The 26,291-nt window shown below is 39.1% G+C and overlaps 1 protein-coding gene and 1 non-coding gene across 2 annotated transcripts; one reads left to right on the plus strand and one right to left on the minus strand.

Annotated features, from left to right (window-relative positions):
* Nucleotides 1-2,279: 2,279 nt before the first annotated feature.
* LOC116153376 (uncharacterized) lies at nucleotides 2,280-3,697 on the minus strand. The gene is made up of 2 exons (XR_010380959.1): nucleotides 3,565-3,697; nucleotides 2,280-3,112 (listed from the first exon to the last, which is right to left on the minus strand). It is a non-coding gene; the product is annotated as an uncharacterized LOC116153376 (transcript).
* Nucleotides 3,698-17,483: 13,786 nt separating this feature from the next.
* ARF6 (ADP ribosylation factor 6) lies at nucleotides 17,484-21,504 on the plus strand. The gene is made up of 2 exons (XM_064485933.1): nucleotides 17,484-17,636; nucleotides 17,737-21,504. The coding sequence occupies exon 2, from the start codon at nucleotides 18,224-18,226 to the stop codon at nucleotides 18,749-18,751; it is 528 nt and encodes a 175-aa protein (XP_064342003.1). The 5' UTR covers nucleotides 17,484-17,636; nucleotides 17,737-18,223; the 3' UTR covers nucleotides 18,752-21,504.
* Nucleotides 21,505-26,291: the final 4,787 nt, after the last annotated feature.

Genomic DNA, 26,291 nt, shown 5'->3' on the forward strand with positions numbered 1-26,291 from the left:
ACTTATGGTGAAAAAGAATATGAAAACACACATATGTATGTTCATGTATGGACTGAAGCATTATGCTGTACACCAGAAATTTACACAACATGTAAACTGACTATACGTCAATTAAAAAAAATCTGTATCTGAATCTATATCTATATCTATATCTATATAAACTGGTGCCTGACGAAAGAGGTATCAGTTTAGTTACTTCAATCGCAAGCAATAGGGACTGTCTGTAAACTGAAGTAAGCAGACTCCTTTTGAGAAGGAATTAATTGGAAGGAAATGGGAGAAATGTGGTGGAATACAAGTTGTCCCCCCTAGATCTGCTCTTCACTTTTACTAAACTAATAAATTTTTAATTGGGAACAGGAAGCCCCTGTTAGAGACCACATTTCCCAGTTTCTCTTAAAACCAAGTGTGGTCAAGTTCTCATCTCATCAATAGAATATCAGTGAAAGTGATATGTGCCACTTCTACATCACTTACTTAAAAATAAGTTATCCTCCAGTTCTGCTCTTTTGCCCTTCTCCAGGGCTAGATGGCGCCAAAGCAAACCCCTAGAAGTGCCCAGCTTTAACCATGCAAATGAAAATATCATATGGTAGAGCATCAAGAGGAAAGAAACCAGAGTCCATGGATAACTTAATGGAGCTGAACCACCCTGCCAGCCTGGGCCACTTCTACCTCTGGACTGCTACATGAGAAACAAGCTGCTGTAACCAAGCAGGAACCTGTGTGGCCTTCTTGGGACAGACTGCCCTCTCCTCCCCTCCCCACCATGTCCTCCTTCTGCTTTTTGTTTGGAGAAAAACTTTAGCCTCCTAGGCCTTCCTCCAGTTCCAAAGAATAAATTTAATCAGAGAAGTGAGAAAATGCAGAAACAAAGGAAAACAGTCAAGCAAGACAAAATAGTAATCATTTAGCCATTAAACAAAGTCAAGGACCTTTAGTTCCTCCTCAAGAGCTATATATAATATTCTGAGCTGTATTCTTTGAATTGTTTTGCAAAGACTGAAACCCTCACCAGGTGGAAGAAATTAACTGTATGCTGCCCACAAGCACATAGACCCCAGACTGGTTGGAACCAGAAGGTTGTTGATGTTGACTCCCAATTACCACCAGCCAGTCAGGAGAATGTCCACGAGCTGATCACAAACCCCGCAACCCTCTCACTCACCCTGTCTTAAAAACCCTTCCCTGAAAGCCACTGGGGAGTTCAGGCCTTTTAAGCGTTACCTGTCTGGACTTCCTGCTTGGCCCCCTAAAATAAACACTGCACTTCCCTTAACTACAACTGGTGTCAATAGATTGGCTTTACTGCACTGGGATGAGTGGACCCAAGTTTGGTCAGGTAATGCTGCTTTTTCATTTAGATCACTATATTTTGGGATCTCTATTATTGCAGTATACTCTCTACTCTAATTTAGGGAAGCTCACAGAGGAAAACCTTGGCTAACCAAAACTCAGAAAGGGTGGAAACTGAAAGAGCTCCAGACACTCCAGGGCACCCCACTGGAATGAATCAGCCTCAGCCTCCTGGGAGTCTGACTTTCTATTTTGTGTCCTGTATCCTCCTACAATCTGTATTTAGAGTCATATCCATTTTTATTATGACTTGTAAATAAAAGTTTTATGTTCTGCTTTTCTTGTTTGTCACTATCCTTTTAGTAGCAGTATAAGTCTCTCAATTTAGTGTATAATTTATGATGCTTTAAACTGAACCACTATCAATTACACTAACCACCACTTCATCTATACTTCATCTATACTTTTCACCCATATTGTTTTATGAATTGGTGGTATGCATAATATCCAGTGCTAAGTTAGTTATGCACAAGCTCAGATTAGTGTCTGCTTTTTTTAGGTTCTGTGACTCTTCCCCCAGCTTTATTAAGGCGTAATTTTCAAATAAAATTGCTAGATATTTGAAGTATACAACGTGATGAATTGTATACACTGGGAAAGTTAATTAACTTGATGGCAGGAATCCTTTATCATATATTTACTTTTTTGAATCTGTTACCTCATATATTTACTTCTTTTGTGTGAGAACCTTTGGGTGTACTCTTTTAGTAAATTTCAATTATACAATATGGTAATTATCAACTATAATCACCATGTTATACATTAGATTATCAGACTTTATTTATCTTATATCTGAATGTTTGCACCATTCTACCAACCTCTCCCTATTTCTGCCACCCACCTGCCCCTGGCAACCACTTTACTCTCTGTTTCTATGAGTTCAACTTCTGTAAAATTCCACATATAAATGAGACTAGGCAGTATTTGTCTTTCTCTGGTTTATTTTACTTAGTATAATGCTCTTCAGGTTGATCCATGTCAAAAATAACAGGATTTCCTTCTTTTTAAAGGCTGAATAACATTCCAGCGTGTGTATGTGTATGTACGTGTGTGTGCTGTGTGTATTCTTGATCCATTCATCTGTTGGACATTTAGGTTATTTCCATACCTTGGCTACTGTGTATAATGCTGCAATGAACATGGGAGTACAGATGTCTTTTCCAGATGATGATTTATTTCCTTCGGATGTATACCCGAAGTGGGATTGCTGGATCATGTGGCAGCTCTATTTTGACTTTCTTGAGAAACCTCCATAATGTTTTCCATAGTAGCTGAACCCAGTTTACATCCCCACCAGCAGTGCACAAGGTTTCCCTTTTCTCCACATCCTCACCAGCACTTATCTAAGTTTTTTACTTTCTAACAGTGCAAAACACAGGGTCATGGTCCAGCTGTCTGGGGTTTTGCTAATTCAAACCATAACCTGGATGATAGTTAATTTTGAGGCAATAAATGTTAGAATGGGTACTGCACTCGTCCCAAATGGGATGTCTCAATCTGTCTACAAAACTGCACTCATGGAGCTCAAGAAATTGATAAATTAGTCCTTCGGGGGAACGTTAAACAAGGAAGAGCCATGGGATCAGACGCAGAGTCTTTCTGCCGTGGTCGGAGGAGAAGGGTTGTGGTCAAGCTGGGTCCGGGCTTGCTACCTCGGGAACCACCAAGCACCGCACAAGGCTAAGGCCGGACCAGGGTCGCACAGGCGCCAATTGCTGGGGCCGGAAAGAACTTCTGAGGAGGAGATCCGATACGGCTGAAGAAAAGGAGGCGGGACGATCATAGACCAACGAGAAAAAGGAACGCGCCCAGGCGACTGTCGCCTGCTAGGACCGCTTGCCAAGCACGGCCCGCTGCTGAGGACTCGGAGAGGGACTCGGAGAGGAACCCGGGCGGGATAGCACCCAGGGAGCGGGGGAGGCGCAGCCGCGGAGAGGGAAGGCGGGGACACCGGGGGAGAGGCGGGACCGGCAGGGGAGGGGAGGAGAGTCGCCAGGGGTCTGGGGAGGGTGGGGACACCGGGAAAGGCGGGTGGAGCGTAAGGGGACGAGAGGCGGGGTCATCAGAGGAGGGAGAGGCGGATCCACCAGAGGAGGAGAGGCGGGGCCACCAGGGGAAGCAGAGGTCTGGCTTCAAGAGGACTGAGAGGCGGGACCCGCAGGGAAAGAGAGGGTAGCCGCCAGAGGGGGAGGCGGACAAAGTACTTACCGAGACCTGGGTTCCCGGATCTCGCGTCCAGTCTACGGCTGCCTCCTCCCCTGAAGGCTCCTGGGCCCCGCCCTTTGGCTGACTGCTCGCTCGCCGCCGCTCGCCGCCGCTCGCCGCCGCTCGCCGCCGCTCGCCGCCGCTCGCCGCCGCTCGCCGCCGCTCGCCGCCTTGGGGCCGTTTGCTGCTGAGGGCAGGATTTTCATTACGATGGGTTGTTTGCATTTCAGAGACAGACCCGTAGGCTGACCGTGATTCTATTACATTTAATAAACGAACAATGGCTTAACAAGAATTAACACTTTGACATAATAAATCTTTACTTCTTGGCCACACTTTACATGGAGGAACAGCTTTTAACATGGTTAACACACAATATGTCACAATATCTATCATCGACCCAGAAACTCATTTCTTGTGTTAGGTTTTCAAATATCAGAATAAATCCTAACGGTGGGTCCAGTCACTTATACGGAGTCACGCTGCTAGACCTATAAATATAAATTTAACTTACGGGGCTATTTTCTTCAATTTAAATATGTTTTGACTTTCATCCGACAGTCCTGCCGAAATGTTTTAATGCTTTAGAACTTAGTAGAACTCTATTACAGCATGGCTATTTATTACATTGATTCTGATCTGACGTGGAATAAATCAATGTCCTCAACTCAAAACTTCATACTTTAAAATCCCGATATTTAACAAACTTTATCGCAGCTATTGGTAGTGTGGCAAAAGCTTTCTGCTGTATTTAATTTACTCGTTTTGAAAGTATTAGACTGCATTAGAACGTTTCACTTTCATCAGATAACGTTTCAAAGAGTGCTTCCTTTGTTTGGGAACTCCGTAGACTCGGGCGAATGTCACACCCTGCCAGAATAATCAGCAAATTGATTTGCTTTTTCATAAATTTCTTTCTCAAGGTTAATTATTTATCGAGTTTAATATATTTGAACAGTCTGGCTTTTGATAGAAAAACAAATACTTTAAATTGCATACAGCTTTTACTGACAGGTGAGAGAGAATCAAGATAACATTCTTTGTTCAAGTTTCAGTCATCCAACAAATAACTATTGAGCACCTGCTATGTGCTAGGTGTCCTGAAGTGTGTTAACTATTAGTTAATACTGGGGATAAAGTTTAGTCTTGAGAATAAAAGTGTAAACAGAGAAACAAAGAATTTACTTTACATGATACAAATAGTCTAATAAAGAAGCTTATTTCTATTCATCTTGGACCCTGAAGAAATTGCATAATTTCTAAGAGAAGAATGACTAGAAAAGTTCTTATCTTGGATGACTGCTGGCCCCTGAGTATGACGAATATAAAAATCTTAGGGCTTTCCCAATGTATAGACGGTGCGGAGGGTAATATCTTCCCCTAGAACTCATCCCCTTACCGTGAATCAGTGGAAGATCACTGAGGCCTTCTGAGGTTCAAATGGCAAACCACTTTCACTTTTATTTTGGAGGGGAAATTTTAAACTTTTTGTTTGTGGTTTAGACAACTTTTCAGTATTATTTGTTGAGATTTTAAGATGTGATGGTTGAATATATACCATCATGGTGCTTGCTAGGGGATGCTTTAAAATACAATATATTATCACAGTTCACATTGTTAATAACTAAAATATACTGTGTTACACTTTTTCTCTGTTTGATGATTTATAATCAAAGTGATTCATAGTTTCCTCAGGGGTTGCATTTAGGGCTAAAGTGCCCTGAAAGCAGCCCTATTTATATAGAGAGTACTGAAGGCACAGTCTGCTTGTTTCTGTTCAAATGAACCCCCTTTCTGTACAATGGCAGAGCTCTAATTCATTTTGTGGCACAGTTCATTTCCCAAAGGGTCATGGCCAGGCATGTGGTAAGAAGCAAGGAAAGACAAAACCACTACATATTAGTTGCAATATTCTGTAAAAGGAGACAATCTATAGTCACCATGGTGTACGGATAAACAACATTACATATTACAGAAAGGGTCTCTGTCTAATCAAGACAAAAATATATAAATGACTTATGATTATCATTATCAAATAAGTATTAGTGCTCTTATACAGAAATATAATAATAATATAAACTGGAAGAGTGATGTATCCTCTGTGACAAAAATTGATTAAACTAGTAAGTCCCTTTATGCATTTATTAATTCACTCTCTCCATTAATTCTACATCATCAGTCATTAAGGAAATGCAATCAAAACTACAATGAGATACTACTTCACACCTACTAGGATCACTATAAATTAGAAAACAAAATAAAACTGGATATTAACAAGTGTTGGCAAGAATGCGGGGAGCTCTTACACACTGTTGGTGGGAATGAAAAATGGGGCAGCTGCTGTGAAAAACAGTTTGGCAGTTCCTCAAAAAGTTAAAGATACAATTACTATATGGTCCAGTGATTCCACTTCTAGGTGTATACCTCAAAGAATTGAAAACCAGGAGTCAGTTACTTGTATACGGATGTTTGCTGCAGCATTATTCAATTCGCCAAAAGGTGGAAACCACCCAAGTGTCCCAACAGAAGACTGGTTGAACAAAATGTGGCATTATGGACCATTACCCATAAAAGGGAATGAAATTCTGATGCATGCTACACATAGATGAACGTTGAGAACATGATGCTAAATGAAATATGCCAGAACACAAATGGACAAATATCATATGAATCCCTTATATGAAATCTCTAGAAAAGGCAAATACATAGAGACAAACAGTAGAGACAGGTTGAGGGGAGCAGAGAATGGGGGTTATTGTTTAATAGACATAAAGTTTCTATTTTTAAATGACGAAAAAGTTTTGGAAATAGTGCTATAAATTTCCCTCTCAGCACTGCTTTAGCTCAAATTTTTATACACTGTATTTTCATTTTTCATTCATTTCAAGGTGTTTTTCTTTCCCTTAAGACTTACTCTTTGACCCATGAATTATTCAGAAGTGTGTTGTTTAGTCTCCAAACGTTTTGAGATTTTCCTATTATCTTTATGTTATTAATTTCTAGTTTGATTCCACTGTGGATGAAGAATATACTCTGCATGATGTATAGTTCTTTTAAATTTGTTGAGATTTGTTTTATGGCCCAGGATATTGTCTATTTTAGTAAATGTTCCATGGGCATTTGATAAGAATATGTATTCTGTGGTGTTAGGTGAAATATTCTGTAATTGTTGATTATATCTTGTTGGTTGATGCTGTTGTTGAGTTTTTCTATAACTGTGTTGATTTTCTGTCTAGTTTATTCTATCAATTATTGCATAGAGCTATTGACATGTGCAACTCCAACTGTGGATTGATCTATTTCTTCTGTCAGTCCTATCGGTTTTTGCTTCACACATTTACATTCCTTTTATATTGTTTATAACTGTATTTACTATTTCCCCACATACATTTAGAACCACATCAGTGTTATAAGTTTTTGCTGCAGTCATCAAACATAATAGAGAAAACTCAAGAAGAGAAAGAAAATCTATTGCATTTACCTATATTTTTGCTTACTATGTTCTTTCTTCCTTCCTGATGTTCCAAGAGTCTCTTTTAAAAAATTCTTTCCTTTCTGTTCAAAGAACTTCCAATTTCTTTTGGCCATATTTTAGGATAGATCTGCTGGTGAAATTCTCTTAGTTTTCCTTTACCTGAGAATGTCTTGATTTCCCCTTTATTTCCCAAAGATATTTTCACTGGATATAGGATTCTGGGTTGACAGTTCTTTCAGTATTAAAAAAAAAAATGTTATGCCACTTCCTCCTGGCCTCTATGGTTTCTGATAAGAAACCCACTGTTATTTAAATAAACTGTTAAATAGAAACAGTTGTTTTTTCCCTTGAAGGTAAAGTGCTGTTTTTCTCTGGTTTTGTTCAATATGTTTTCTTTGTCTTTAGTTTTCAGAAGTTTGACTATAATGTATCTTGATGTGGGTTTCCTCACAGATTTATCCTAGTTGGCAGTTTGTTCAGCTTCTTGAATCTGTAGGTTTATGTGTTTTGCCAAATTTGGGAAGTTTTTAGACATTATTTCTTTGGGAACTTTTTTTAGTCCACCCTCTTTCTCCTTTCCTTCTGTGAGTCCAATGATATGAATATTAGAAGTTTTGTTATAATCACACAGGTCTCTGAGGCTCTTCTCATTAAAAAAAAATTCTATTTGCTCTCTGTTGTTCAGATTAAGTAATTTCTATTGTTATATCTTCCACTCCACTGATTCTTCCCTCTGGCCCTTTTGTTCTGTTTTGAGCCCATACACTGAGATTTTTATTTCAGTTATTATATTTTTTAAGTTCTAAAGGTTCCGTTTGGTTTTTCCTTTTATTTTCTATATCTTGCTGAGACTTTTCTATTTTTTCAGTTGTTTCAAGCATGTTCACAATTGCTCATTGAAGCATTTTTATGATGGCTGCTGTAAAATCGTTGTCAGATAATTCTAACATCTTTGTCATAGTGGTCTTGGCATTTATTGATTGCCTTTTTTCATTCAGTCTGAGATCTTCATTTGAGAATTTGATGACTTTTTTAGAATAATGAGTGATTGGTTGAGAACTGAGTATTTTCGGTAATGTAAGACTCTGGATCTTATTTAACCTTCTGTTTTAGCTGGCTTTCTCTAATACCTCTCCAACAGGGAAAGTGGAGAACCACCTCATTACTGCCAGGTGGAAAGAGAAGTCCAGGTTCCTCAGTAGGACTCTGTTAACAAGGTGGTTCCTTGTTACTGCTGGGCTCCCCATTAAGCCTCCAGTGATGCTTCCCTGGCTGGAAGAGGTAGAAGTACCTCATTACTGTGCCCCACATGGTTTTCAATGACACCAAACCATCAGAGGTGAGCAGTGTTGGGGATGAGTAGGGTAATGGTGGGAGACAGGGCTAGCCTCCATATGCTAAAAATTCTGACTCTCCAGTAGGTCTCCTTTGCTACAACCCCAGCAGAAAGGAGAATACACACTTCCTTAATATCAAGTGGAGGTGGAAGCCCTGGCTCCTCCTGTGGACTCCATTGCCACCAGGGGCTTGGGTAGGGCTCATCAGCACCTGATGGAGATGAAAGTCCCCATTCCCTGCTCTGCCTGGTGAGGAGGCAGGAGATAGGGCACCTCGTTAATAGCCTGGCAAGGATGGAAGTCTAGGCTGGTCACCTGGCCCTTGCTACCATGGGTGAAGGTGGGGCTACAGCTTTTTCTTTGGGTTTTGGCTGGAGTAAAGTGGTTATTTTTCTAGAAGTTTTCTCTCTTCTTAGGTTGCCCCTTTTCTAATCCTTTGTCTAGAGAGAGCATACTTTTCCTGAAGCTTTTTAGCATTTCCAGGTTGCCAGCTTCCTAAGCTCCAAGGAGGGGTACATGAGGCAAAAAGAAAATGCAGGGAACTCACCATCATGTCATTCCTTGGGTCTCTAGATCCCCAGTCAGTCTGCCTTCTTCTCCCCATCTTTCAGAGTCTTCTTATGCTTATTTTATATGTAAAATCCAGGGGTTTTGAGTTGTATTTAGAGGGAGTAATTAGATGGAGTATGCTATATTAAAGTGGACTGTATTAATTTTTATGATTACCTTCTGTTCAGGGGAAATGACATTGACTGAAAAAGTCCCCCAGCAATTCCACGATGTCCCTTTTCCTCCCACATTAAGAGAACTACTGCTGCAGCATAAAGGAATGCATTAAATTATTCTAAGAGCCCTATAAAGCAATTCAGGGATAGGTCAAAAACCAGATCTTAGACCAGTGCAGAGCTTTTTATAAACTGAACTAGATTTATCAATAGTCCACCACTACCTACTCTTAATTCTAATGGTGGTTTTATTATGTAACAGTGAGGGTAGTATACATTTATTTTACATTAGGTATTATTATATCATATATATTGTAATTCTCCATGAAGCATCAAAGTCTGTGACTCTGATATATTTATGTTATTTCATTGTTAAAATTTTGTTTTGCTTGCACACTACTTTATGTTGACACATTTGGTAAAGCTATAACTTTTATTTATAAGTAACAGAAGTCTACTGGAGCTTGATTTAGCAAAAAGAAAGGTAGTTTTATACAAAGATATAGGTGTCTCATAAAACTCAAGGGTTGATATAGAGACAGACTCCAGGAAGGGCCTGGAACTGTGCGATGGAGCCTGAGGAGCTAATCTGTTTCATTTCTGCTTCTCTCTGTACATCTGCTTTTTCTTTCTCCCCCAAAACTAACTCTGTCTGCCACCCAGTAAGGAAAGCAGAATATGACTGTGATGTAGAGCCTAGTTAACAGGATGTGGACCACCTGGGAAGAGGCAGGCTGATATGGTCTTCCTTCAGATCTGATTTTAAATTCTCAGGAATAAGAATCCAATTAGCAAATTAAGATAATGAGTCTACCTGTGGCCAGCTGGTATGGCCAAAGATGTCTGTGTGGAGGGGATCACATGGAAAAACCAGGAGTCTACTCCTGTATGCCTATAGATGGAGTGGCCATTTCCAAAGACAGCCTAAAAGTGTCCAATACACTGGTTATCCTGTTCTATTCTTAGAAATTTGATATACCTTTAATAATGTATCTGTATTGAAATTGTTAAAAGTCCCACGTTAACCTTACATAACCTGTCTTACTCCTGTGTAAGCAAGCTGAATTCATGACTTATGTTTCTTGTAATGTTAAAAAGATATAATAAGCAGCAGAAAGATCCATTTTTACATTTGGAAATAAAATCGAACATCAGAAACTGCTTCACAGGCTCTAGAACTTTCCTTTTCCAGCATTAATCTACTTAATTTGGGAAGTCAGCACACAGGGTAGCAGACCTTCTCATGGTGAAGAGAGCACAGGAATTGTTCCCCTAGTTCACCAGAGAGACTCACAGTACCATTGACCCTGGTTTATGAAATTGTAACGTTACCCCGGAAGCCAGTCTTTAGCTCAGCAGGCTTATGTTATCTGGCTATTATTTGTGGACATACAATCCAGTAGGTGTCTTTCTAAGCCTTTTGGAATATAAATCTTTCTTACTTGAAATGGAAACGAAACAAACTCATAAATTTTGACCAGCTAAGCTCTTTGTGAAATTGGTTATAGTGTAACATTTACCTGGGATTTTACAACCATTTCCACACTCATAAATCTTGGTCATTGTGCTCAGAACTGTATATTAGAGTAGGAGCAACAACAGAAAATTATATCCTGATGGTCCAAAGGTACTGAGCAGCAAAAAACTTTTCCACCATTTGTTCTTGGTACCCATAAAGAAACATTTTTTAAAAGGTTATGGAGGAAGAAGTTTTGCGTAAGTCTACCTGGTTATGCTTTTCTAAGGAATTCTTCCTTTCAGCTCAAAGCTGGGTTTTGGATTAGGTTAGGATATCAGTTTACAACATTACCACACTCTACTTTTCAATACAACCCTTTCTTTTTTCCTTCCTTCCTCCCTTCCTTTTTTCCTTCTATCTTCTTTCCTTCCTTGCATCCTTTCTTATTTCCTACTCACTTTCTAATTTATTCATTTATTTTCTTTCTTTGAAGCAGCAGTGGGTGGCATTTAAAACCATTTTATTTGGTTTCTAATCTGTACATAATTGTAAATTTACTGGCTTACCAACTATTTCTTGAGATTTTAAAGAATAATTCTTGTCTCTGGATTCTGTAACATGGAAAATTCTTCCACTTTTCTTTTACCACCAATCTAGCTGTTTGAAGGATCTCCTTGAGAAGCCAAATCTCTAACCAGCAAGTCAGAGTAAGGCAGATGGAATGCAAAATACTAGGCTAGAGGCAAAAAGTTATATAGAGAGCTGATGTTGCATGATGCCTTAATTAGTAAATCTACTTGTTTAGTATCACTGCGACTCATTCACCAATTGGAGGTCAGTGTTTTGCTTATATTTCGTCTTATATGTCTACCAATAAGGGAAAACAAAAACAGAAACAAAACAAGACAAAGCAAAAGACAAAACCTTTAAGCTAGGAAATTTAAAACTGGAACCACTATAAAGACAGTGCAGGGATTTTAGCCCTCAGATCTTTGCTGTCCCTTGAATGTCTTCCTGAAGAGCACATTGTGCATCAACACACCACTATACAGTATGTTACTGCATAATAACAACACGTCTGAGTAACTGATAGCACAGGGCCCAACAACTATTACTGCAAACACCACACGCACTGTTGTACTATTACTTAATTACAAGGTTTGGAGTATTCAGTCAATTAAACAGTCTGAACGACTTAGCCTCTGTTCAAAACTCTTTTTCAAAGCACCAATATTGTAAACTCTTCATTAGTTTAGGCTGAAGTGATAATCTCACTTCAGTTTAAAAATACTCTTCTGATATTGAAAATTAAATTTCTGAGATTATATGCTTCTTCTTAACAGGGGATGCTATAGATAGCTCCAGGACATGAAATGTTTCTCAGTGATTCAACTAGTTGACTTGAAAACAACACATTCAATGCAGGAGGGTGTAGCTTAGTGGTAGAGTGCATGCCTAGCATGCACAAGGTCCTGCATTCAATCACCAGCACCTCCATTAAAAATAAATAAATAAAAATTTAATTACCTCCCCTCAAAATATAAAAATAAAAAAAGAAGGCAATACATTCATAAACTTCCATGAGAAGGAACATAGATTTTAGTAGCTCAGAAATGATGATGATTCTATAATTTTACTTGTCTGATTCTATTTTCAAGTGACCACCTAATGGGAAAATTACTAACATAATTAGATGTCCAATTTGTACAATATTGGTTAAAGATTTTATTTTGCAATCTTAAATTGTGTACTATTCAGGGTACTTATTCACAATCAAGAAAAACTGACCCTGGTTAACTTGAGCAGGAAATAATTTTGTTGGCAGTGTATCAAGAAGGCCCACAGAACTGTTGGGAAGGCTGTAGAGACAGGGTAGAAGAGCATTGCTAGGACTGTGCCATAGACTCGATGGCTTTAGACATGTCCTGCTGGTGCTTTCACTCTGACACTTGTTGTCATGGGTACTTCTGTCACTGGATATCTGCCACCAGGCTCCTGGACTCAGTCACTCTGGACACTTGTCCCAGTCACTCTGGAATTTTGAATCTCTCAAAATTCAAAGGCTGGACTAGAACATTGATACCTAATTGGTTGAGCCCAGTTCACATACCCAAATCCTAGCTACCAGAGAGATAGGAAAGGGAACATCTATTTGCCTCCCTTCAGCTTTCCTTCTGCCTAATTTGTGATTAAGCCAAACAGGAAGCGTTTGCATACTGGGCAGCAAGATTGCAAGCGTCCACAGACAAGTTTTAGTTTAGGAACTGTCAGGAGGAGCTTATGACTTCAATCATCCTGTGGTTGCCAAGTATTCTTACTTTCTCTTCATTTAATGGTGCTGACTAGTTGCTAGTGTTCTATGAATAATTCAATAAATTTAGCTATAATGATAGTATATTTTCAAAACACTGTTTTGCAAGAATCTCAGATTTATGCCTTTGTCTGATAGGTCTAATGCCTGGTGAAGTTACGAAGGATTATTGTGATTAAAGTAGTACTGCACTATACTATGCAGGAAATTGTGTGTGGGGGGGCATATATCTTGGGGATGAGGAATAATAAAATAAGCAGAGTTCAGAATTCATAGAATTTTGACGTGAAGGGAAGTTAGCAATTAGTTCAGTGGTTCTCAATCTTAGCTACACATTAGAATCACTCAGGGAGCCTAAAAAAATACTGGTGGGTAGAACCTCTATCACAGATATTTTGACTTAGTTGATCTGGAGTGGGGCCCAAGCATTGACGTGGTTTAAAAATGCCCCAGCTGATTTTAATTTTAGTCCACTTTCCTGAGCTCACACAATAGAGAAAAGAACACCAGACTTAAATAAAAAAAATCTTAATGTGAATCTCCTTTTTAGCATTTACTGAGCTTACGAAAGTTGGTTATTTTCTCAGTGCCTCACCTCCTTCAACTGTAAAGGGAAGTAATACATACTGGCCTAATCAATTAAGAGAGATTTCTCTATTGCAGGAACAGAGAAATTGGTGCTCGATGAGGATGAACACATTACCCAAGTTAACCCTAGGTCAGTAAGTGTTGGGAGTAAGTTAAGGATGTTACTCAGCTTTTTCTATTCACTTGTGCCACTAGACCATGTTGCCCCTGTGTTTATTTTTATGGTCTGAAATCATAACTATTAAACAACTAGCTAAAATGTCGACTGTAATTCAAACTTTTGGTTTTAGTTCTATCTTTCTCATTTCTCATATTACTGAAAAGGAGATGAAAGTAATTATCAATGTTTTGATTGGGATGTAACTTTTTTTATGGTTAAAGAGGAAGACCTAGAAAGTGGTTCCTCATCTGACATAGGGAGAGGAAGAGGGAGAGAACTCTCATTCTGGTTCCCATAGTGTCCCTCTAAGTATTTTAAAATATTTGCATCCATTAACGTTATCATGAATATTTATAAATAAAAATGATTTGTTTTCATAGTATTCACTGGATTTTTTAGTTTCATTTTTGAGTCTCAATCTTTACTGTGTTATCATCAAAAATGTTTGAAACTTTATTTCACTGTATACCAGACATTTTGCTGGACACTAAGGATTCTAAAGTGAAAAGGACATGAAACCTCTCTGAGACCTTATAAACACATAAGTATAATATCAAGGGAGAACTAATTTTCTTGCCTTAACTCATTTCAGTTGGAAAGGATTATAAATTTTTCTAAAGACATACTTTGTTATAGCTTCTTATTTACTCTTTATTTCTACTGCTAACAGGTTTCCTGGGGCTCAGTTCTAGGTGAATCTGGACTAAGGGCTCAAAACGAAGCCATAAGCAAGGTGCGATATCTTCCTCAAATAAGTATTGGTCAGCCCACCCTTGCAGTGTGGTCAGAATTTCCCTTGCCCTGCACAGAACAGAAAGAAGTATGTGACAGAGTCATACAGAGTGAGTGATTTTTAAAAGATATAGGAATTTAGAAATAGGGGTAAATAACCTTGGGTGCTACTGTTAAAGAAGTCTTATTTCATTTTAAAAGTGGAAAGCTAAGCCATTTTATGAAAGTAAATATTTTTCTTATAAGATGGTGTTATAGTCAGGAATATAATATGTGGCTGTTGAACAGATTAGAAATCATAAAACAGTGTTTTCTTAAAGCGAAGACTGATTTGAAAGCAAGCTGGAGAAATCCCTCTGCAGACTTTGAATTAAAAAGCAGAGATCAATTTTTCTATAGCAGTCTTTGGAGCGTTCATTTGTCTCTAAAACTTAAAATAGTGAAACAGATTACAAACTGAGAAATCTAGCATTTTGCTTCATAAATGTAATTTTTAGCTTATTTGTAAAATATTTCACTAAAATATTTTTAGAACTGAAATTTACCTTTTGAATTGTTTCAAGAAGGACTCAAGAAAACAAAATGTTTTATCAGTGGTATGATTTAGTAGTTACCTAGTTACTTTTTGCAGACATTTTGGTTTTATTGAAATTCACTTTAAAAATTGCCAGAGTTATACATACAAAGTTTAAAAATTTCACTGTCCGTATTTATATTCTGGCCACTATTACTTGTTTTATGATTATTACTTAAAATAATGTATTGTATGATGAGCCATTGTAAGATATGCCACCGTGTGAAAAGCTTGTCAATTTACCTATTATTTCAAACTCCTGGAAAAAGATACTTACGTGCCTTTCTCTTTTGTATTGTCTTATCTGTGGTCTAAAAGGCATTTATTCATTCAAATATTGACTGATTTCCTGATACCTACATGTTGTCACTGGGGATATTTTTGTCATCACTGGGAAGTCTCTGCCTCCATTTATTGTGGTGGAATGTAAATGGAAGGTTCTTTCAAAAATAACCTTTTTAGCCCTAGCACAGTGTCAGTGCCAAATACATACTAGTGCTTCAGGTTGTTTCTGTTTTTAATTATTTCATACCTTCCACTGAAAAATAAATCCAAGTCCAACAGATCAATCTTACATCTACTTGGAAAAACTGGCATGTGCTCTGAGAAAACTATTGCTGGAATGAAACAAAATACAGCACTCACCTATATTTGTCACAGTAAAAGGACTCCTTCCTCAAATATAACAATAATTATTATGGCACTTTATTTATAGTTACAAAGCATTTTAAGAAATACACTTGATCCTTCAACAAAGAGATGGGGGCTGACCCCAATGCAGTTCAAGTTCTGAGGATAACTTCCCAGTCAGGCCCCCACATCCCACGCTCTGCATCCATGAATTCAACCAATCGTGGATTGCATAGTAATATAGTACGCATTTACTGAAAAAATCTAAGTACAAGTGGGCCTGTGTGGTTCAAACCCGTGTTGTTCAAAGGTCAAGTATACTGTAAGCAAGCCTTAAAACAACTGAGTGAAGTACTCAAGGAGAGAGAATAATTTTTGGGTTAAAAGGATGAGCTATGAGTCATCATTTAATCTCAGCTCTGTGACCTTCAGAAAATTACTCAACCTCTCTGACCCTATTTCCTCCTATGTAAAATTTTAATTTTCGAAGCTACCTCAGTTACTGTGCAGATTAAAATAAAATATTTAAAGTATTTAGTAGTGTTTAGCATAACAATCAATAAAAAGTGACTATTTTCATTTGTGATGATACTCTTCATCTGGTTCAACAGATAAAGAAAATGAAGTTTACAAAGGTTGAAAGGATTCATGGCTATAAAATGGAGGGGTGACATGCTGAACCCCAATCTTCTGGTTCTAAATCCTTTCAGTTTTAAGCCAGTGCATACTAAGGAAGACGTTAAGTAAATTAAATCACTGCCAGCATATTAATAACTTTAGTAATTACTTCAGGCTGAAGCTTTTAAGTTTATCATTTAATCAAGCTACCATCATCAAGTTTTCTTAAATTGTGAAATTAAAAGTATGTTATCTTATGCTACTACAGCATCTTTTTAAAAAAACCGACTTCCCGTTTTTCCTCCCTTTGTTCATATATTTGAAGCTTTCACCTGTTTGAAACTTTAAGTCTAACTTTATAACTAACCCTTTGATACAAAGGCTCCTGAAGTCTTCTACAAACATTATACGTATTATTTAACCCTCAGATGGGGTTGCAGACAGCAAGGTCAGTATTACACTCGGTTTACACGTGAGATAACAAACCCAGTAAGATTAAATGCCCAAATCCAGGAAGTAATCTGATCCTAAATTCTGTTAAGATTATATCGTCGAGGCTTCTTAAAGTTAAGGAGTGGGTGGGTGAAAACCTACTACTAATCACATGAAGGGAGATGATATTTAAGTACGAAAAACGATCACCTTCTAAAAAGTTGAAAACCCGACAAGGTACGGGAACTTCTGATAATACTGTAATTTTTAAGAAACGTGGACTGGTCCTGACAAGATGTGTAAAATAGGGTTCAAACACCCAAAGACGGGCTTCAGAGCAAACCCAAGCCCCGTAAAAGCGCCGCACTGACTGGCAGATTCCACGCGAACCACTGGCTTCCCACGTGTCTTTCACGGAACGCAGACACGAGGCATAAAGGAAACCAAAGAGGGTTGGGGGAAAGGTAAAAACAGCGGCTAGGGCTTCCCTGGGAGACTGAGGGCACGCGAGGGCTGGGGCAGGCTGGAAGGAGCAGCTGGCGGGCACCGAGATCTGAGAAGAGGCCTGGAAGCAGCATGGGGGAGGCTTCCGTCCGGGGAGCGGGCGGCCCGCGGGCCCCACCCTGTGGAGCGCCGCAGCGAGTCGGCTCTTTTGGTTCGAACCGGGGCGGAGGAGGAGAGAGCGCGGAAGAGGAATGCAGAGAGGGGAGGGGACGCTAGAGCAGCGACAGGTGGGCGCGGGTCAGAGCCCGAGATTCGCGGGGGTGGGGGCCGGCAGCACCTGCGCGCCCTCCGAGCCGCCGTAGCCCCGCCCCTCCGCGCGTGGCGCCCCGACGCTTGGCGCGCGGGCCGCTCTCCTTACAGAGGTCGCTCTTGTCCGAACGGTCGGCCTCCGCTGCGCCTGCGTGGTCGGGAGGGGAAGTGAGGCGGTTTCCTCGGCGCCTTTTCCGGCGGCGGCGGCGGCAGAGCTGGGAGGAGGCGGTGGAGGCCGCAGGGAGGCCGCAGGGAGCCCGCGCTTGGGGCGGCGGCTGGAGGTAACCTCCGGGGCTGAGCTGGAAAGGCGGGCCCCCTCGGCCTCCGCTTTCCTCTGGAGCTGCAGCAGTAACTCCCTTCTCCCTCTCTGTGTCTCCGCAGGCGGCGCATCGAGTTCCCGCGAGGATCAATGACCTGACTGGGCGCCGGAGCCGCGCTGCCTCTCGGGTGGCCTGGGTCGGTGGTGAGCGCGGTGCTCGCGGGCCGGGGGCCGGGGCGAAGGGCCGCACTCTCCCGCGGCGGAGTGAGGAGAAGGCAGAGGAGCGGGAACGGCAGCGGCGCTCGCGCGGCGCCTGCAGGGGGGAAGGGCAGTTCCGGGCCGGGCCGCGCCTCAGCAGGGCGGCGGCTCTCCGGGCGCAGACTCAGGGCCCCGGCGGCCGCGACGAGTGGAGTCATCGAGTTGGGAGGTCGGTGATGCCCGAGTGAGCGGCGGGCCCGGGCCTCTGCCCCGAGGAGGCGACTCCCACGCAGGCCGCACGGGCGCCCTCGCGACTGGGAGGCTTCGTTTCGGTTTCGTGGCGGCGGCGGCGTTGCTGGCAGAGGGGACCCGGGACACCTGAATGCCCCCGGCCCCGGCTCTTCCGACGCGATGGGGAAGGTGCTATCTAAGATCTTCGGGAACAAGGAAATGCGGATCCTCATGTTGGGCCTGGACGCGGCCGGCAAGACGACCATCCTGTATAAGTTGAAGCTGGGCCAGTCGGTGACCACCATCCCCACCGTGGGTTTCAACGTGGAGACGGTGACTTACAAAAATGTCAAGTTCAACGTCTGGGATGTGGGCGGCCAGGACAAGATCCGGCCGCTCTGGCGGCATTACTACACCGGGACACAGGGTCTGATCTTCGTAGTGGACTGCGCCGACCGCGACCGCATCGACGAGGCCCGCCAGGAGCTGCACCGCATTATCAATGACCGGGAGATGAGGGACGCCATAATCCTCATCTTCGCCAACAAGCAGGACCTGCCTGATGCCATGAAACCCCACGAGATCCAGGAGAAACTGGGCCTGACCCGGATTCGGGACAGGAACTGGTATGTGCAGCCCTCCTGTGCCACCTCAGGGGACGGACTCTATGAGGGGCTCACATGGTTAACCTCTAACTACAAATCCTAATGAGCATTCTCCACCCATCCCCCAGAAGGAGAGAAATCAAAAACCCATTCATAGGATTATCGCCACCATCACCTCTTTCAATTGCCACTTTCTCTTCTTTTGAATTTGAACTCTGGAGTTACAGTTCTACGGTTTGGGGGAGGGGGTTAGGGGTTTTTCTTTTTTGTTTTTTTTTTTTTTTTTTTTTTTTTTTTGCTTTGCGTTAGGATGCTCTGATCTGACTTTTGACATGAACACAAAGTGCTAGATGCTCTTGTTGACTTCCAGCAAATGGGATGGGGGAAATATAGCAGGTCTTGGTCAATTCCTTTATAATAATGGTTTGATTTTTTTATTTTGAGAGAATCTTCTTTTCCAATGTACGCTTTTTTCCTTCTGCCGAGTTTCCTTATCACTTGCTGTAGATGGCTTATTTTGCATTCATGCAGACTATGTTGCAAGTCTGTTTCATCTAGTAAACTGAAAATTATTGCTTAATCAAACTGCCGTTTGTCTTTTATATTTAAGGCCTTTCCCCCTCCTTTATGAGTTCTAACTTTAACTTAGGAAATTCAAATGTGACCTTTTATATCTGAGACCAGTAAAGTAAACTTAGCTCACAATGGCAAATAATGAGTAATACTTCAATATGTTCCAGTTGCACATCAATATGTTAAAACAGGTAATGTAAGAAGTACTTTGAAATGTCAGCTATTAAGTTCTGAAACACATCATGCGTGAGTAAAGATAAAACTCAAGTTCCCCGTTACATAGCTAACTTACACTGCATAAAAATACAAAAGTGTAACCTGTCAAGTACATAGATTTTTACCACTGCAAAGTTAGCAGCTTTGCTGTGTTTCCCCTCTTTTTAAACTTTAAAAATAGACTCTTACAGAAAATGGAGCAATAATGGTGTATGCCACACACACATAAATATTTGTAGATATTTTAAGTGACTTTGGGCAAAACTGGAATATATACTTTCACCATGTTTCAAATATCTTAAGACCAATAGTTTTAAAATTGCTAGAATGTTTACTTTGTTCGTTAATAAAGTATTTAACAGTTCAAATTATATGCACCTTTTACATAGTTGGAAAAAAATTCGTTTCCACATTACAGCAACTGATTAAGCTGAAGATAATGTCTTTTTTTTATAGATTAATGATCCATATGTCCATTAATTAGAACACTGGAAAAGAAGTTTTATAAAAAAAGATCTTCTGTTTGTAGGATTAACTCATGCAAATCGTCAGATATCCTGTTGGTTCAATAATAACACCATCTCCTTTAAGGAAGGAAATGTGATGAATGAATGATGTGTAGACTTGAGGAATGGCAGAGGGAAAGTAGGATGTAGAGAAAGAACCTACAGATGACAATGAATGTAAACTTATTTTTCTTCAAGGGTAAGCAGTGTGTACACTGGTGATACCCAGATCCTAACAAGATTACTTGCTTAGCTGGTTAGGACCAGTAACTAGATTATTGAGACCACTATGATAATACTTTGAACCAAATGTTAACGCTTGATACAGAATTGTGCAGCAGCATCTGGTTCTTACACAGCCTTAAGGATTAATTTTAAGAGATCCTCAAGGAATTAAACTTAGGGAATTTCAGAAATGTAGATTGCAAAGGCAGTCTACAGGAAAAGGTGGAGTAGGTTTTGTTTATGAGGGTGTCTGAAAACTAAAGTTGAGCGGGATATCATGGTATATGATTGGACAGTATTGGTCCTTCATACTTTGGCCATATTGTATAATGGAGCTTTTACCAAAGATGTATGAGAAGCATAAGGCTATGAAAAATTAACTCTTCAAAGTAAAACACTTGACAAAACATTTTACTTAAAGCAGATGAGAAAAGGTGCTATGTTGTAGGCTCCTAATGGTGCGGGGGAATTTTTGAATTCAAAACGCAACTGAAGTATAAAGTTCTCAGTTTCACTTGAGTAGAAGCGTCTCTAAAAATGAAGCTGACACACATCTAAGAACATTTTAGTTGCTTTTAAAATTCCCAGAGCTCCATCATAAATTTAATTACTGGTATTTCAAATGATTACATATTAAGGTACATAAACATGGGCTATACAAATATCAATGTTACAGTAACATCTTAAGACAAGCACAAAGGTATGAATGCCTAAACTGGAGGAAACTTGAAACCCTCATGTTAATTCTTCAATGTAGTATTTCTAACTTGTGACAGATTGGTAGGCAGCCATTTTTTTGTGTCTTAAAATAACTGGGGGCATAGTTAAGATTTTATACATCAAGTGATTGCTATGGAATGTTGCAGGTGAGATGTGGTTATTTTTAGTTTATTTGAAATGTCTAACTGAAGGTGGGGGGAGGGGGAAGCAAATATTTGAAATTTGGAAAACCTTAAACCTTTTGACAAGAAATTGTAATTTTCTCTTACATTTTCTTTAAGGACATAAGAGGTTGATAATTGATGTAGTTAAATTGAACCATAACCATTGGTGATCATGGGGCAGCTAATTATAGCCTGCAGAAAAAGTTACAACCTAAGAATTTAAGAAATAAGATCCTGAAGTTTTTGTTTAATTGCATCAATTTCTGTATTTTATGTGAATTTCTAAACTGCAGTAAGTTTTGAATGAGGTTAATCTTGTCTAATATAAGTAAATGAGTTTGTAGACTGTGATCTCCCCAAACTAAAAAGTACAGTACTTGGAATTGTGTTCTTTATGGTTGTAGTGTTGGTAAAGCACTAATATGCAGAAAATAAAGGAATTACACAGTGCAGTTTCTCACGTTATGTTACTCGTTTGAACTAGATTAAATGGGACATGTGGTGTGTTGGGCCATGTTACTCTCCAGGGATATGTGATATAAAGTGACTTAATTTGGGAGTCACTTTTATAAGAGCAAGAAGAATCAATTTGGTTCTTGTAAGCCTGGCTGTTTAAGGAGGTTTTGCCTTGATGTAGTTCCATCAAATTTAATCTGATTTTATGCTAACTTAGACACAAAAACAGTTGAAAATTTAAAAAAATTAACATTCTATAGCAGTTTTTATTATGCTACTGTTTTTCAAAAATCATAACCTTATGATTTTTAGAACAGAATTGTGTGTCTAAAAGAATTGGCCTACAGTGTAGTCTTGACTCTTGACAATTGACATTTGGATTTTAAAGTTTGGCTTTTAGAAACAAAGGTTGTTTGCCTGATAACAATGGCAGAATTGTAGCCATTTGAAAAAATAGTAGGTGAATAATAACTTGTTGGATAAACGGTTTTTTAAACATTTCCTTTTTTGTAGGCATTCCTTCTTGTATTAGCAATTTTTGTAGTTTGATTTTAGAACGTCTTAGTGTGATCTCTAGTATGATTTAACCCCACATTAATGTTATTATATTTAGTACTGTGTTTTATTAATGGCTCTCAAGTACCAGTTTATCAGAGATAGCAGTAGAAGGTGTTTTACACTTTAGTGGGTTTTTATATCTTAATATAAGTTTAGAAATATATGAGCCATAATCTAAATGGTGGTGGAGCTTACTAAATTCCCAAAATTATTTCCTCTATACTTTGCCAAGTGTATATATATATGGGTTATGGTAACGCAAATCTTTCCTGACAGGTAGAAATTGTAAAACCACATATAGCAATTAAAAGTAACTTCTAGGTCTGACTAACCACTGAGCATAATGTATTTGAAGTATAATATTCAATAGAATCTAGCTCTTTGCTTTGTTTATATTAAATGGTAAAGACAAAGTAGGAAAGATTATAGTATTATGAAATTTATAAAAAGGGAATATTAAGAGATGGAGTAATAGAAAAGGCAAAGCAACTTTTCTCTCTGCTTTGCTAAACTTGAAGGTTGCCAGACTAGTTAGTGAGTTGAATGGACAGGGAATACAAACAGGTGAGGTCAAAGAGGCAGTACAAGTCTGTAGAGGGGTTTAGGAATAACAGTTGAAATTTATTATTAAATAAGCTGGAATAATCACAGATTTTCAGGGAATTAGTCTAGAAATAAGCTTACTTTGTGGGACAGTAAGAAAACACTTTAATTTTGAACTTTCCCCCCCTTTTAAAAAAATGTTTTATCACTACTTGAAATAGTTTTTAAAAAGTATTTGTCACTCTCGTTCTTGAATACCTTTTCACTTGCCTTCATTTGGATATACAGTGGACCCTTGAATGACACAGGTTTGAATTATGTGGTTATAAGTGGGTCCACTTATATGGATTTTTTTTTTCAATAATAAGTGCTATGTAGTACTACACGATTTGGGGTTGGTTGAATCAGTGAATGCTGTGTAACTACAAAGTTATGCAAGGATTTAGATTTTTGATTGTGCAGAGGGTCAGTGCCCCTAACCCCTGGGGTTCAAGGGTCATCTATTTCCTCCATGGATTTATAAGTGTGAAGGCAGGTTTATTTATTGAGAGCCTACTGATGTACGGCACTGTTCTAGAGACAGGAGTTAAATCAATGAAAAAAAAGACCTGCCCTCAAGGAACTTATGTTGGGGTTGAGGGTTGGGGGTAATAAAAAAAAATATTCCAGGTTATATACTATGTATTACATAGTATGTTATATACATGGGGGACAGGTAGGCGTGTATTCAGAGTCCTCATTGAGAAGGTGACATGTGAGCAAATATTTGAAGGAAGAAAATATCAGTGGAATTGAGATAGTAACAAAAAAGATAATATGTATAGTGTAAAGCAGGGGTGGGGAAACTGGCCAAGGGCAAATCTGGCTACACCTGCTTTTATAGGGACTGAGCTAAGAATGGCTTTTACATTTTTTTTAAAGGATTTTAAAAAATTGCTAGAAAAACCAAATCTGAATATGTGACAGTATTTATCCTAAAAAGCCTGAAATATTTACTGTTTGGCCCTTGATGAAAAATGTTGACTCCAGAGCAAAAGCCCAATTTTTGAAATATTACCAAAATATATAAGAAATCCAACAAAAGACCATTGTTAAATGAGTCTGATCAAAACTTTAAGAAACAGTGGCACATATAATTTACCACATTTGAACATTTAGTGACCTTTGAGACTTGTTATTGAGTAGTCTCGCTTGGATTTTTTTTTCCCTAAATAAGTTTAAATGTGTGAACTCAGTAGCTTTTCAGTTTCAATTTTAACATTCTTAAAAATTTTGTAAGTCATTTTATTAAAAAGATTTCCCTTATTTTAATGGTAGTTTTACTAATCTTTGTAAGTAAGTTAAACATACTTTTCTGTTCAAAGTGCTCTTTCCTCCAAATAACATAGATTAGATTGGAATAGTTTCAGATAACATCATTGAACTGTGGCTTTTATTCAGTTGGTATTACTGTAATCAAGTCCTGAATCCAGTATTTTTTACTATGAAACTTTGTAAGGGGTAGTGTTTTATTGACTTGGAAGCTAATATACATGATATTTGGTTTCTTCTGGTATTATTTCCTCTAACCAATATAAACTAAAAAAAATTAATTTATTTCACACGTGAATTCCTTGCCTAGATAGTTGTTCTATACTACTTACACAGGATATGGGAATCTGTAACTATCTTGAAAGAGAACCTAAACAAAATCACTTAGGAGCCACGGAAGTAAATTTTATGGAGGACATTCACAAATGGCTTTAAAAAATAAAAACACTTGTTCACAGAAAGATCTATGTGAAACTGGTTATTCATGACCATAATAGCTGTTTCCCATTACATCTGAACAGATTGGCCTGAGAAGGTGATAGCATGAGAGAAAAAGCCAAATTTGTTAAGGAACCTTTGAAGTTTACTCTAATATGGCAAACCAAAGTACTTTCTCTCCATAAACTTCTTATTTCTAAAAGTTAGTTTTATGAATAAGTCCTAGGTTGGAGCTAGGCCTGGAGAGATCAAATTGGGAAACATTCTAAGAATAATAAGAGTTACCATTTTTTGAATGTTTGCCATGTGCCAGGCATTGTTCTAAGCATTTCATGCATATTCTCTTAATCCTCACAACCACCTTGGGAGAAAGGGCTCCTGTTTTCTAGTTGAGAAAACTGAGGCTTAGAGAGGTGTATGTTAATAAGTAGCAGAGCCAGACTTTGGACTCAGGTATCTGAACTAGGAACGGCTGAGGTGAACCAACGGTTAATAATGTACTTAAATTTGTGTGTGTGTTCATTTACAAAAAGCTTACTCTGAATAACATCCCATTATTATTTTCTTGTTTGAGCATCAACAGATTTTGAGTCCTTGTATAATATGAGTCTTCCATACAATGGAGAACATGGTATTAGACTCTGAGAAATTTTTTTCCCATAAAAATCACATGTGACTACTTGATAGACTGTGAATTTCAGAGATCATCGTGAAAAATAAGGAAAGTTAAAGTTTTCGCTGAGCTGATTATTTGCAGGCCTATTTATAGTTTTCAGAAAGAAATAATATTGAAACAGTTAAAAGATAATGTATATATTGATTCATTTATTCACCAAGCATTCATCTACTAGGTTCTAGGCACTGTACTAGACCCCACAGCAGGAATAAACCTTCAGGAAGGTCACAGTCTAATTGAAAAAGAGAGAGATGTACACAGATAATTACAAAGATGTGCTATCATAGACGGTGCATTGAGTGCACACCAGTGAGGCACCTTCCTGACTGGGGAATGGGAGGTAGAAGAACAGAAGAGGACCATCTGGGGTGAATTTTAAAGGATGAGTGGGAATTTTTCAGATAACCAAAAGGTGGCTGACATTTTAGGTAGCAGAACAGTTATATGCAAAAGCCAGAAGGTGTTAATAAAGCATCGGGTATATATATTTCATTATGCCGGCAGCATAGGATGGACTGGTGTGAAACTAAGATGGAAAGATGATCAGGGGCTGGATCGTGAAGTTTTTTTTTAAGGAATTTTGGATTTTATAATTTGGATACTGGGAAAACCCTGCGGGATTTTTAAAGCATGAAATTGCATGAGATTTACACTTTAGGGAGCTCATTAAATACTGTGTAAAAGATGAGTAAAGATCCTAGGCAGGAAACCTACTGTATAGACTAGGTGAGAGAGAACTCCCTAATTGAAGCAATGGCTCTTGCGGTGGAGAGGACAGGAAACGTTTGAGAAATAACTGAATGACATTTGGCAAAGTGTGTTCTGTGGAACACTGGTCAGAGGAGATAATCCTTGGAAAAAAGACTTCCAAGCAATTTGGGAAACACTTCATATTATATCTGCATTTGGGGTTCACAAGGCACTTCAGCAGTATATTAAGGATTCTTAGAAGTCTTAACCCAGCATTCCCAAACTTACTTGATCACTGAGCCCTAATATTTAAAAGACAAACAAACAAACAATGGTTTCAGGGGCTATAGTTCGGAAAACCCTAGTTTAGAGAGAGAATAAACATGTTTGGGTCAACTGAATGAGAGAGAACACGGGGAAAAGTATGCATGAGTGACTGCTAATGAAGGTTACAGTTATAAAAACAGAGGGAAAATGGCAAGCTTAAGGAAAGGAAAGAGATTACATACCCAGTTTTGATAGCAAGTTTTAGGTTCTATGGCTTGGACATTTACATGGTGATATCCA

This window comes from Camelus dromedarius, chromosome 5 (assembly GCF_036321535.1).
Source record: "Camelus dromedarius isolate mCamDro1 chromosome 5, mCamDro1.pat, whole genome shotgun sequence".
Classification (NCBI taxonomy): Eukaryota; Metazoa; Chordata; class Mammalia; order Artiodactyla; family Camelidae; genus Camelus; species Camelus dromedarius.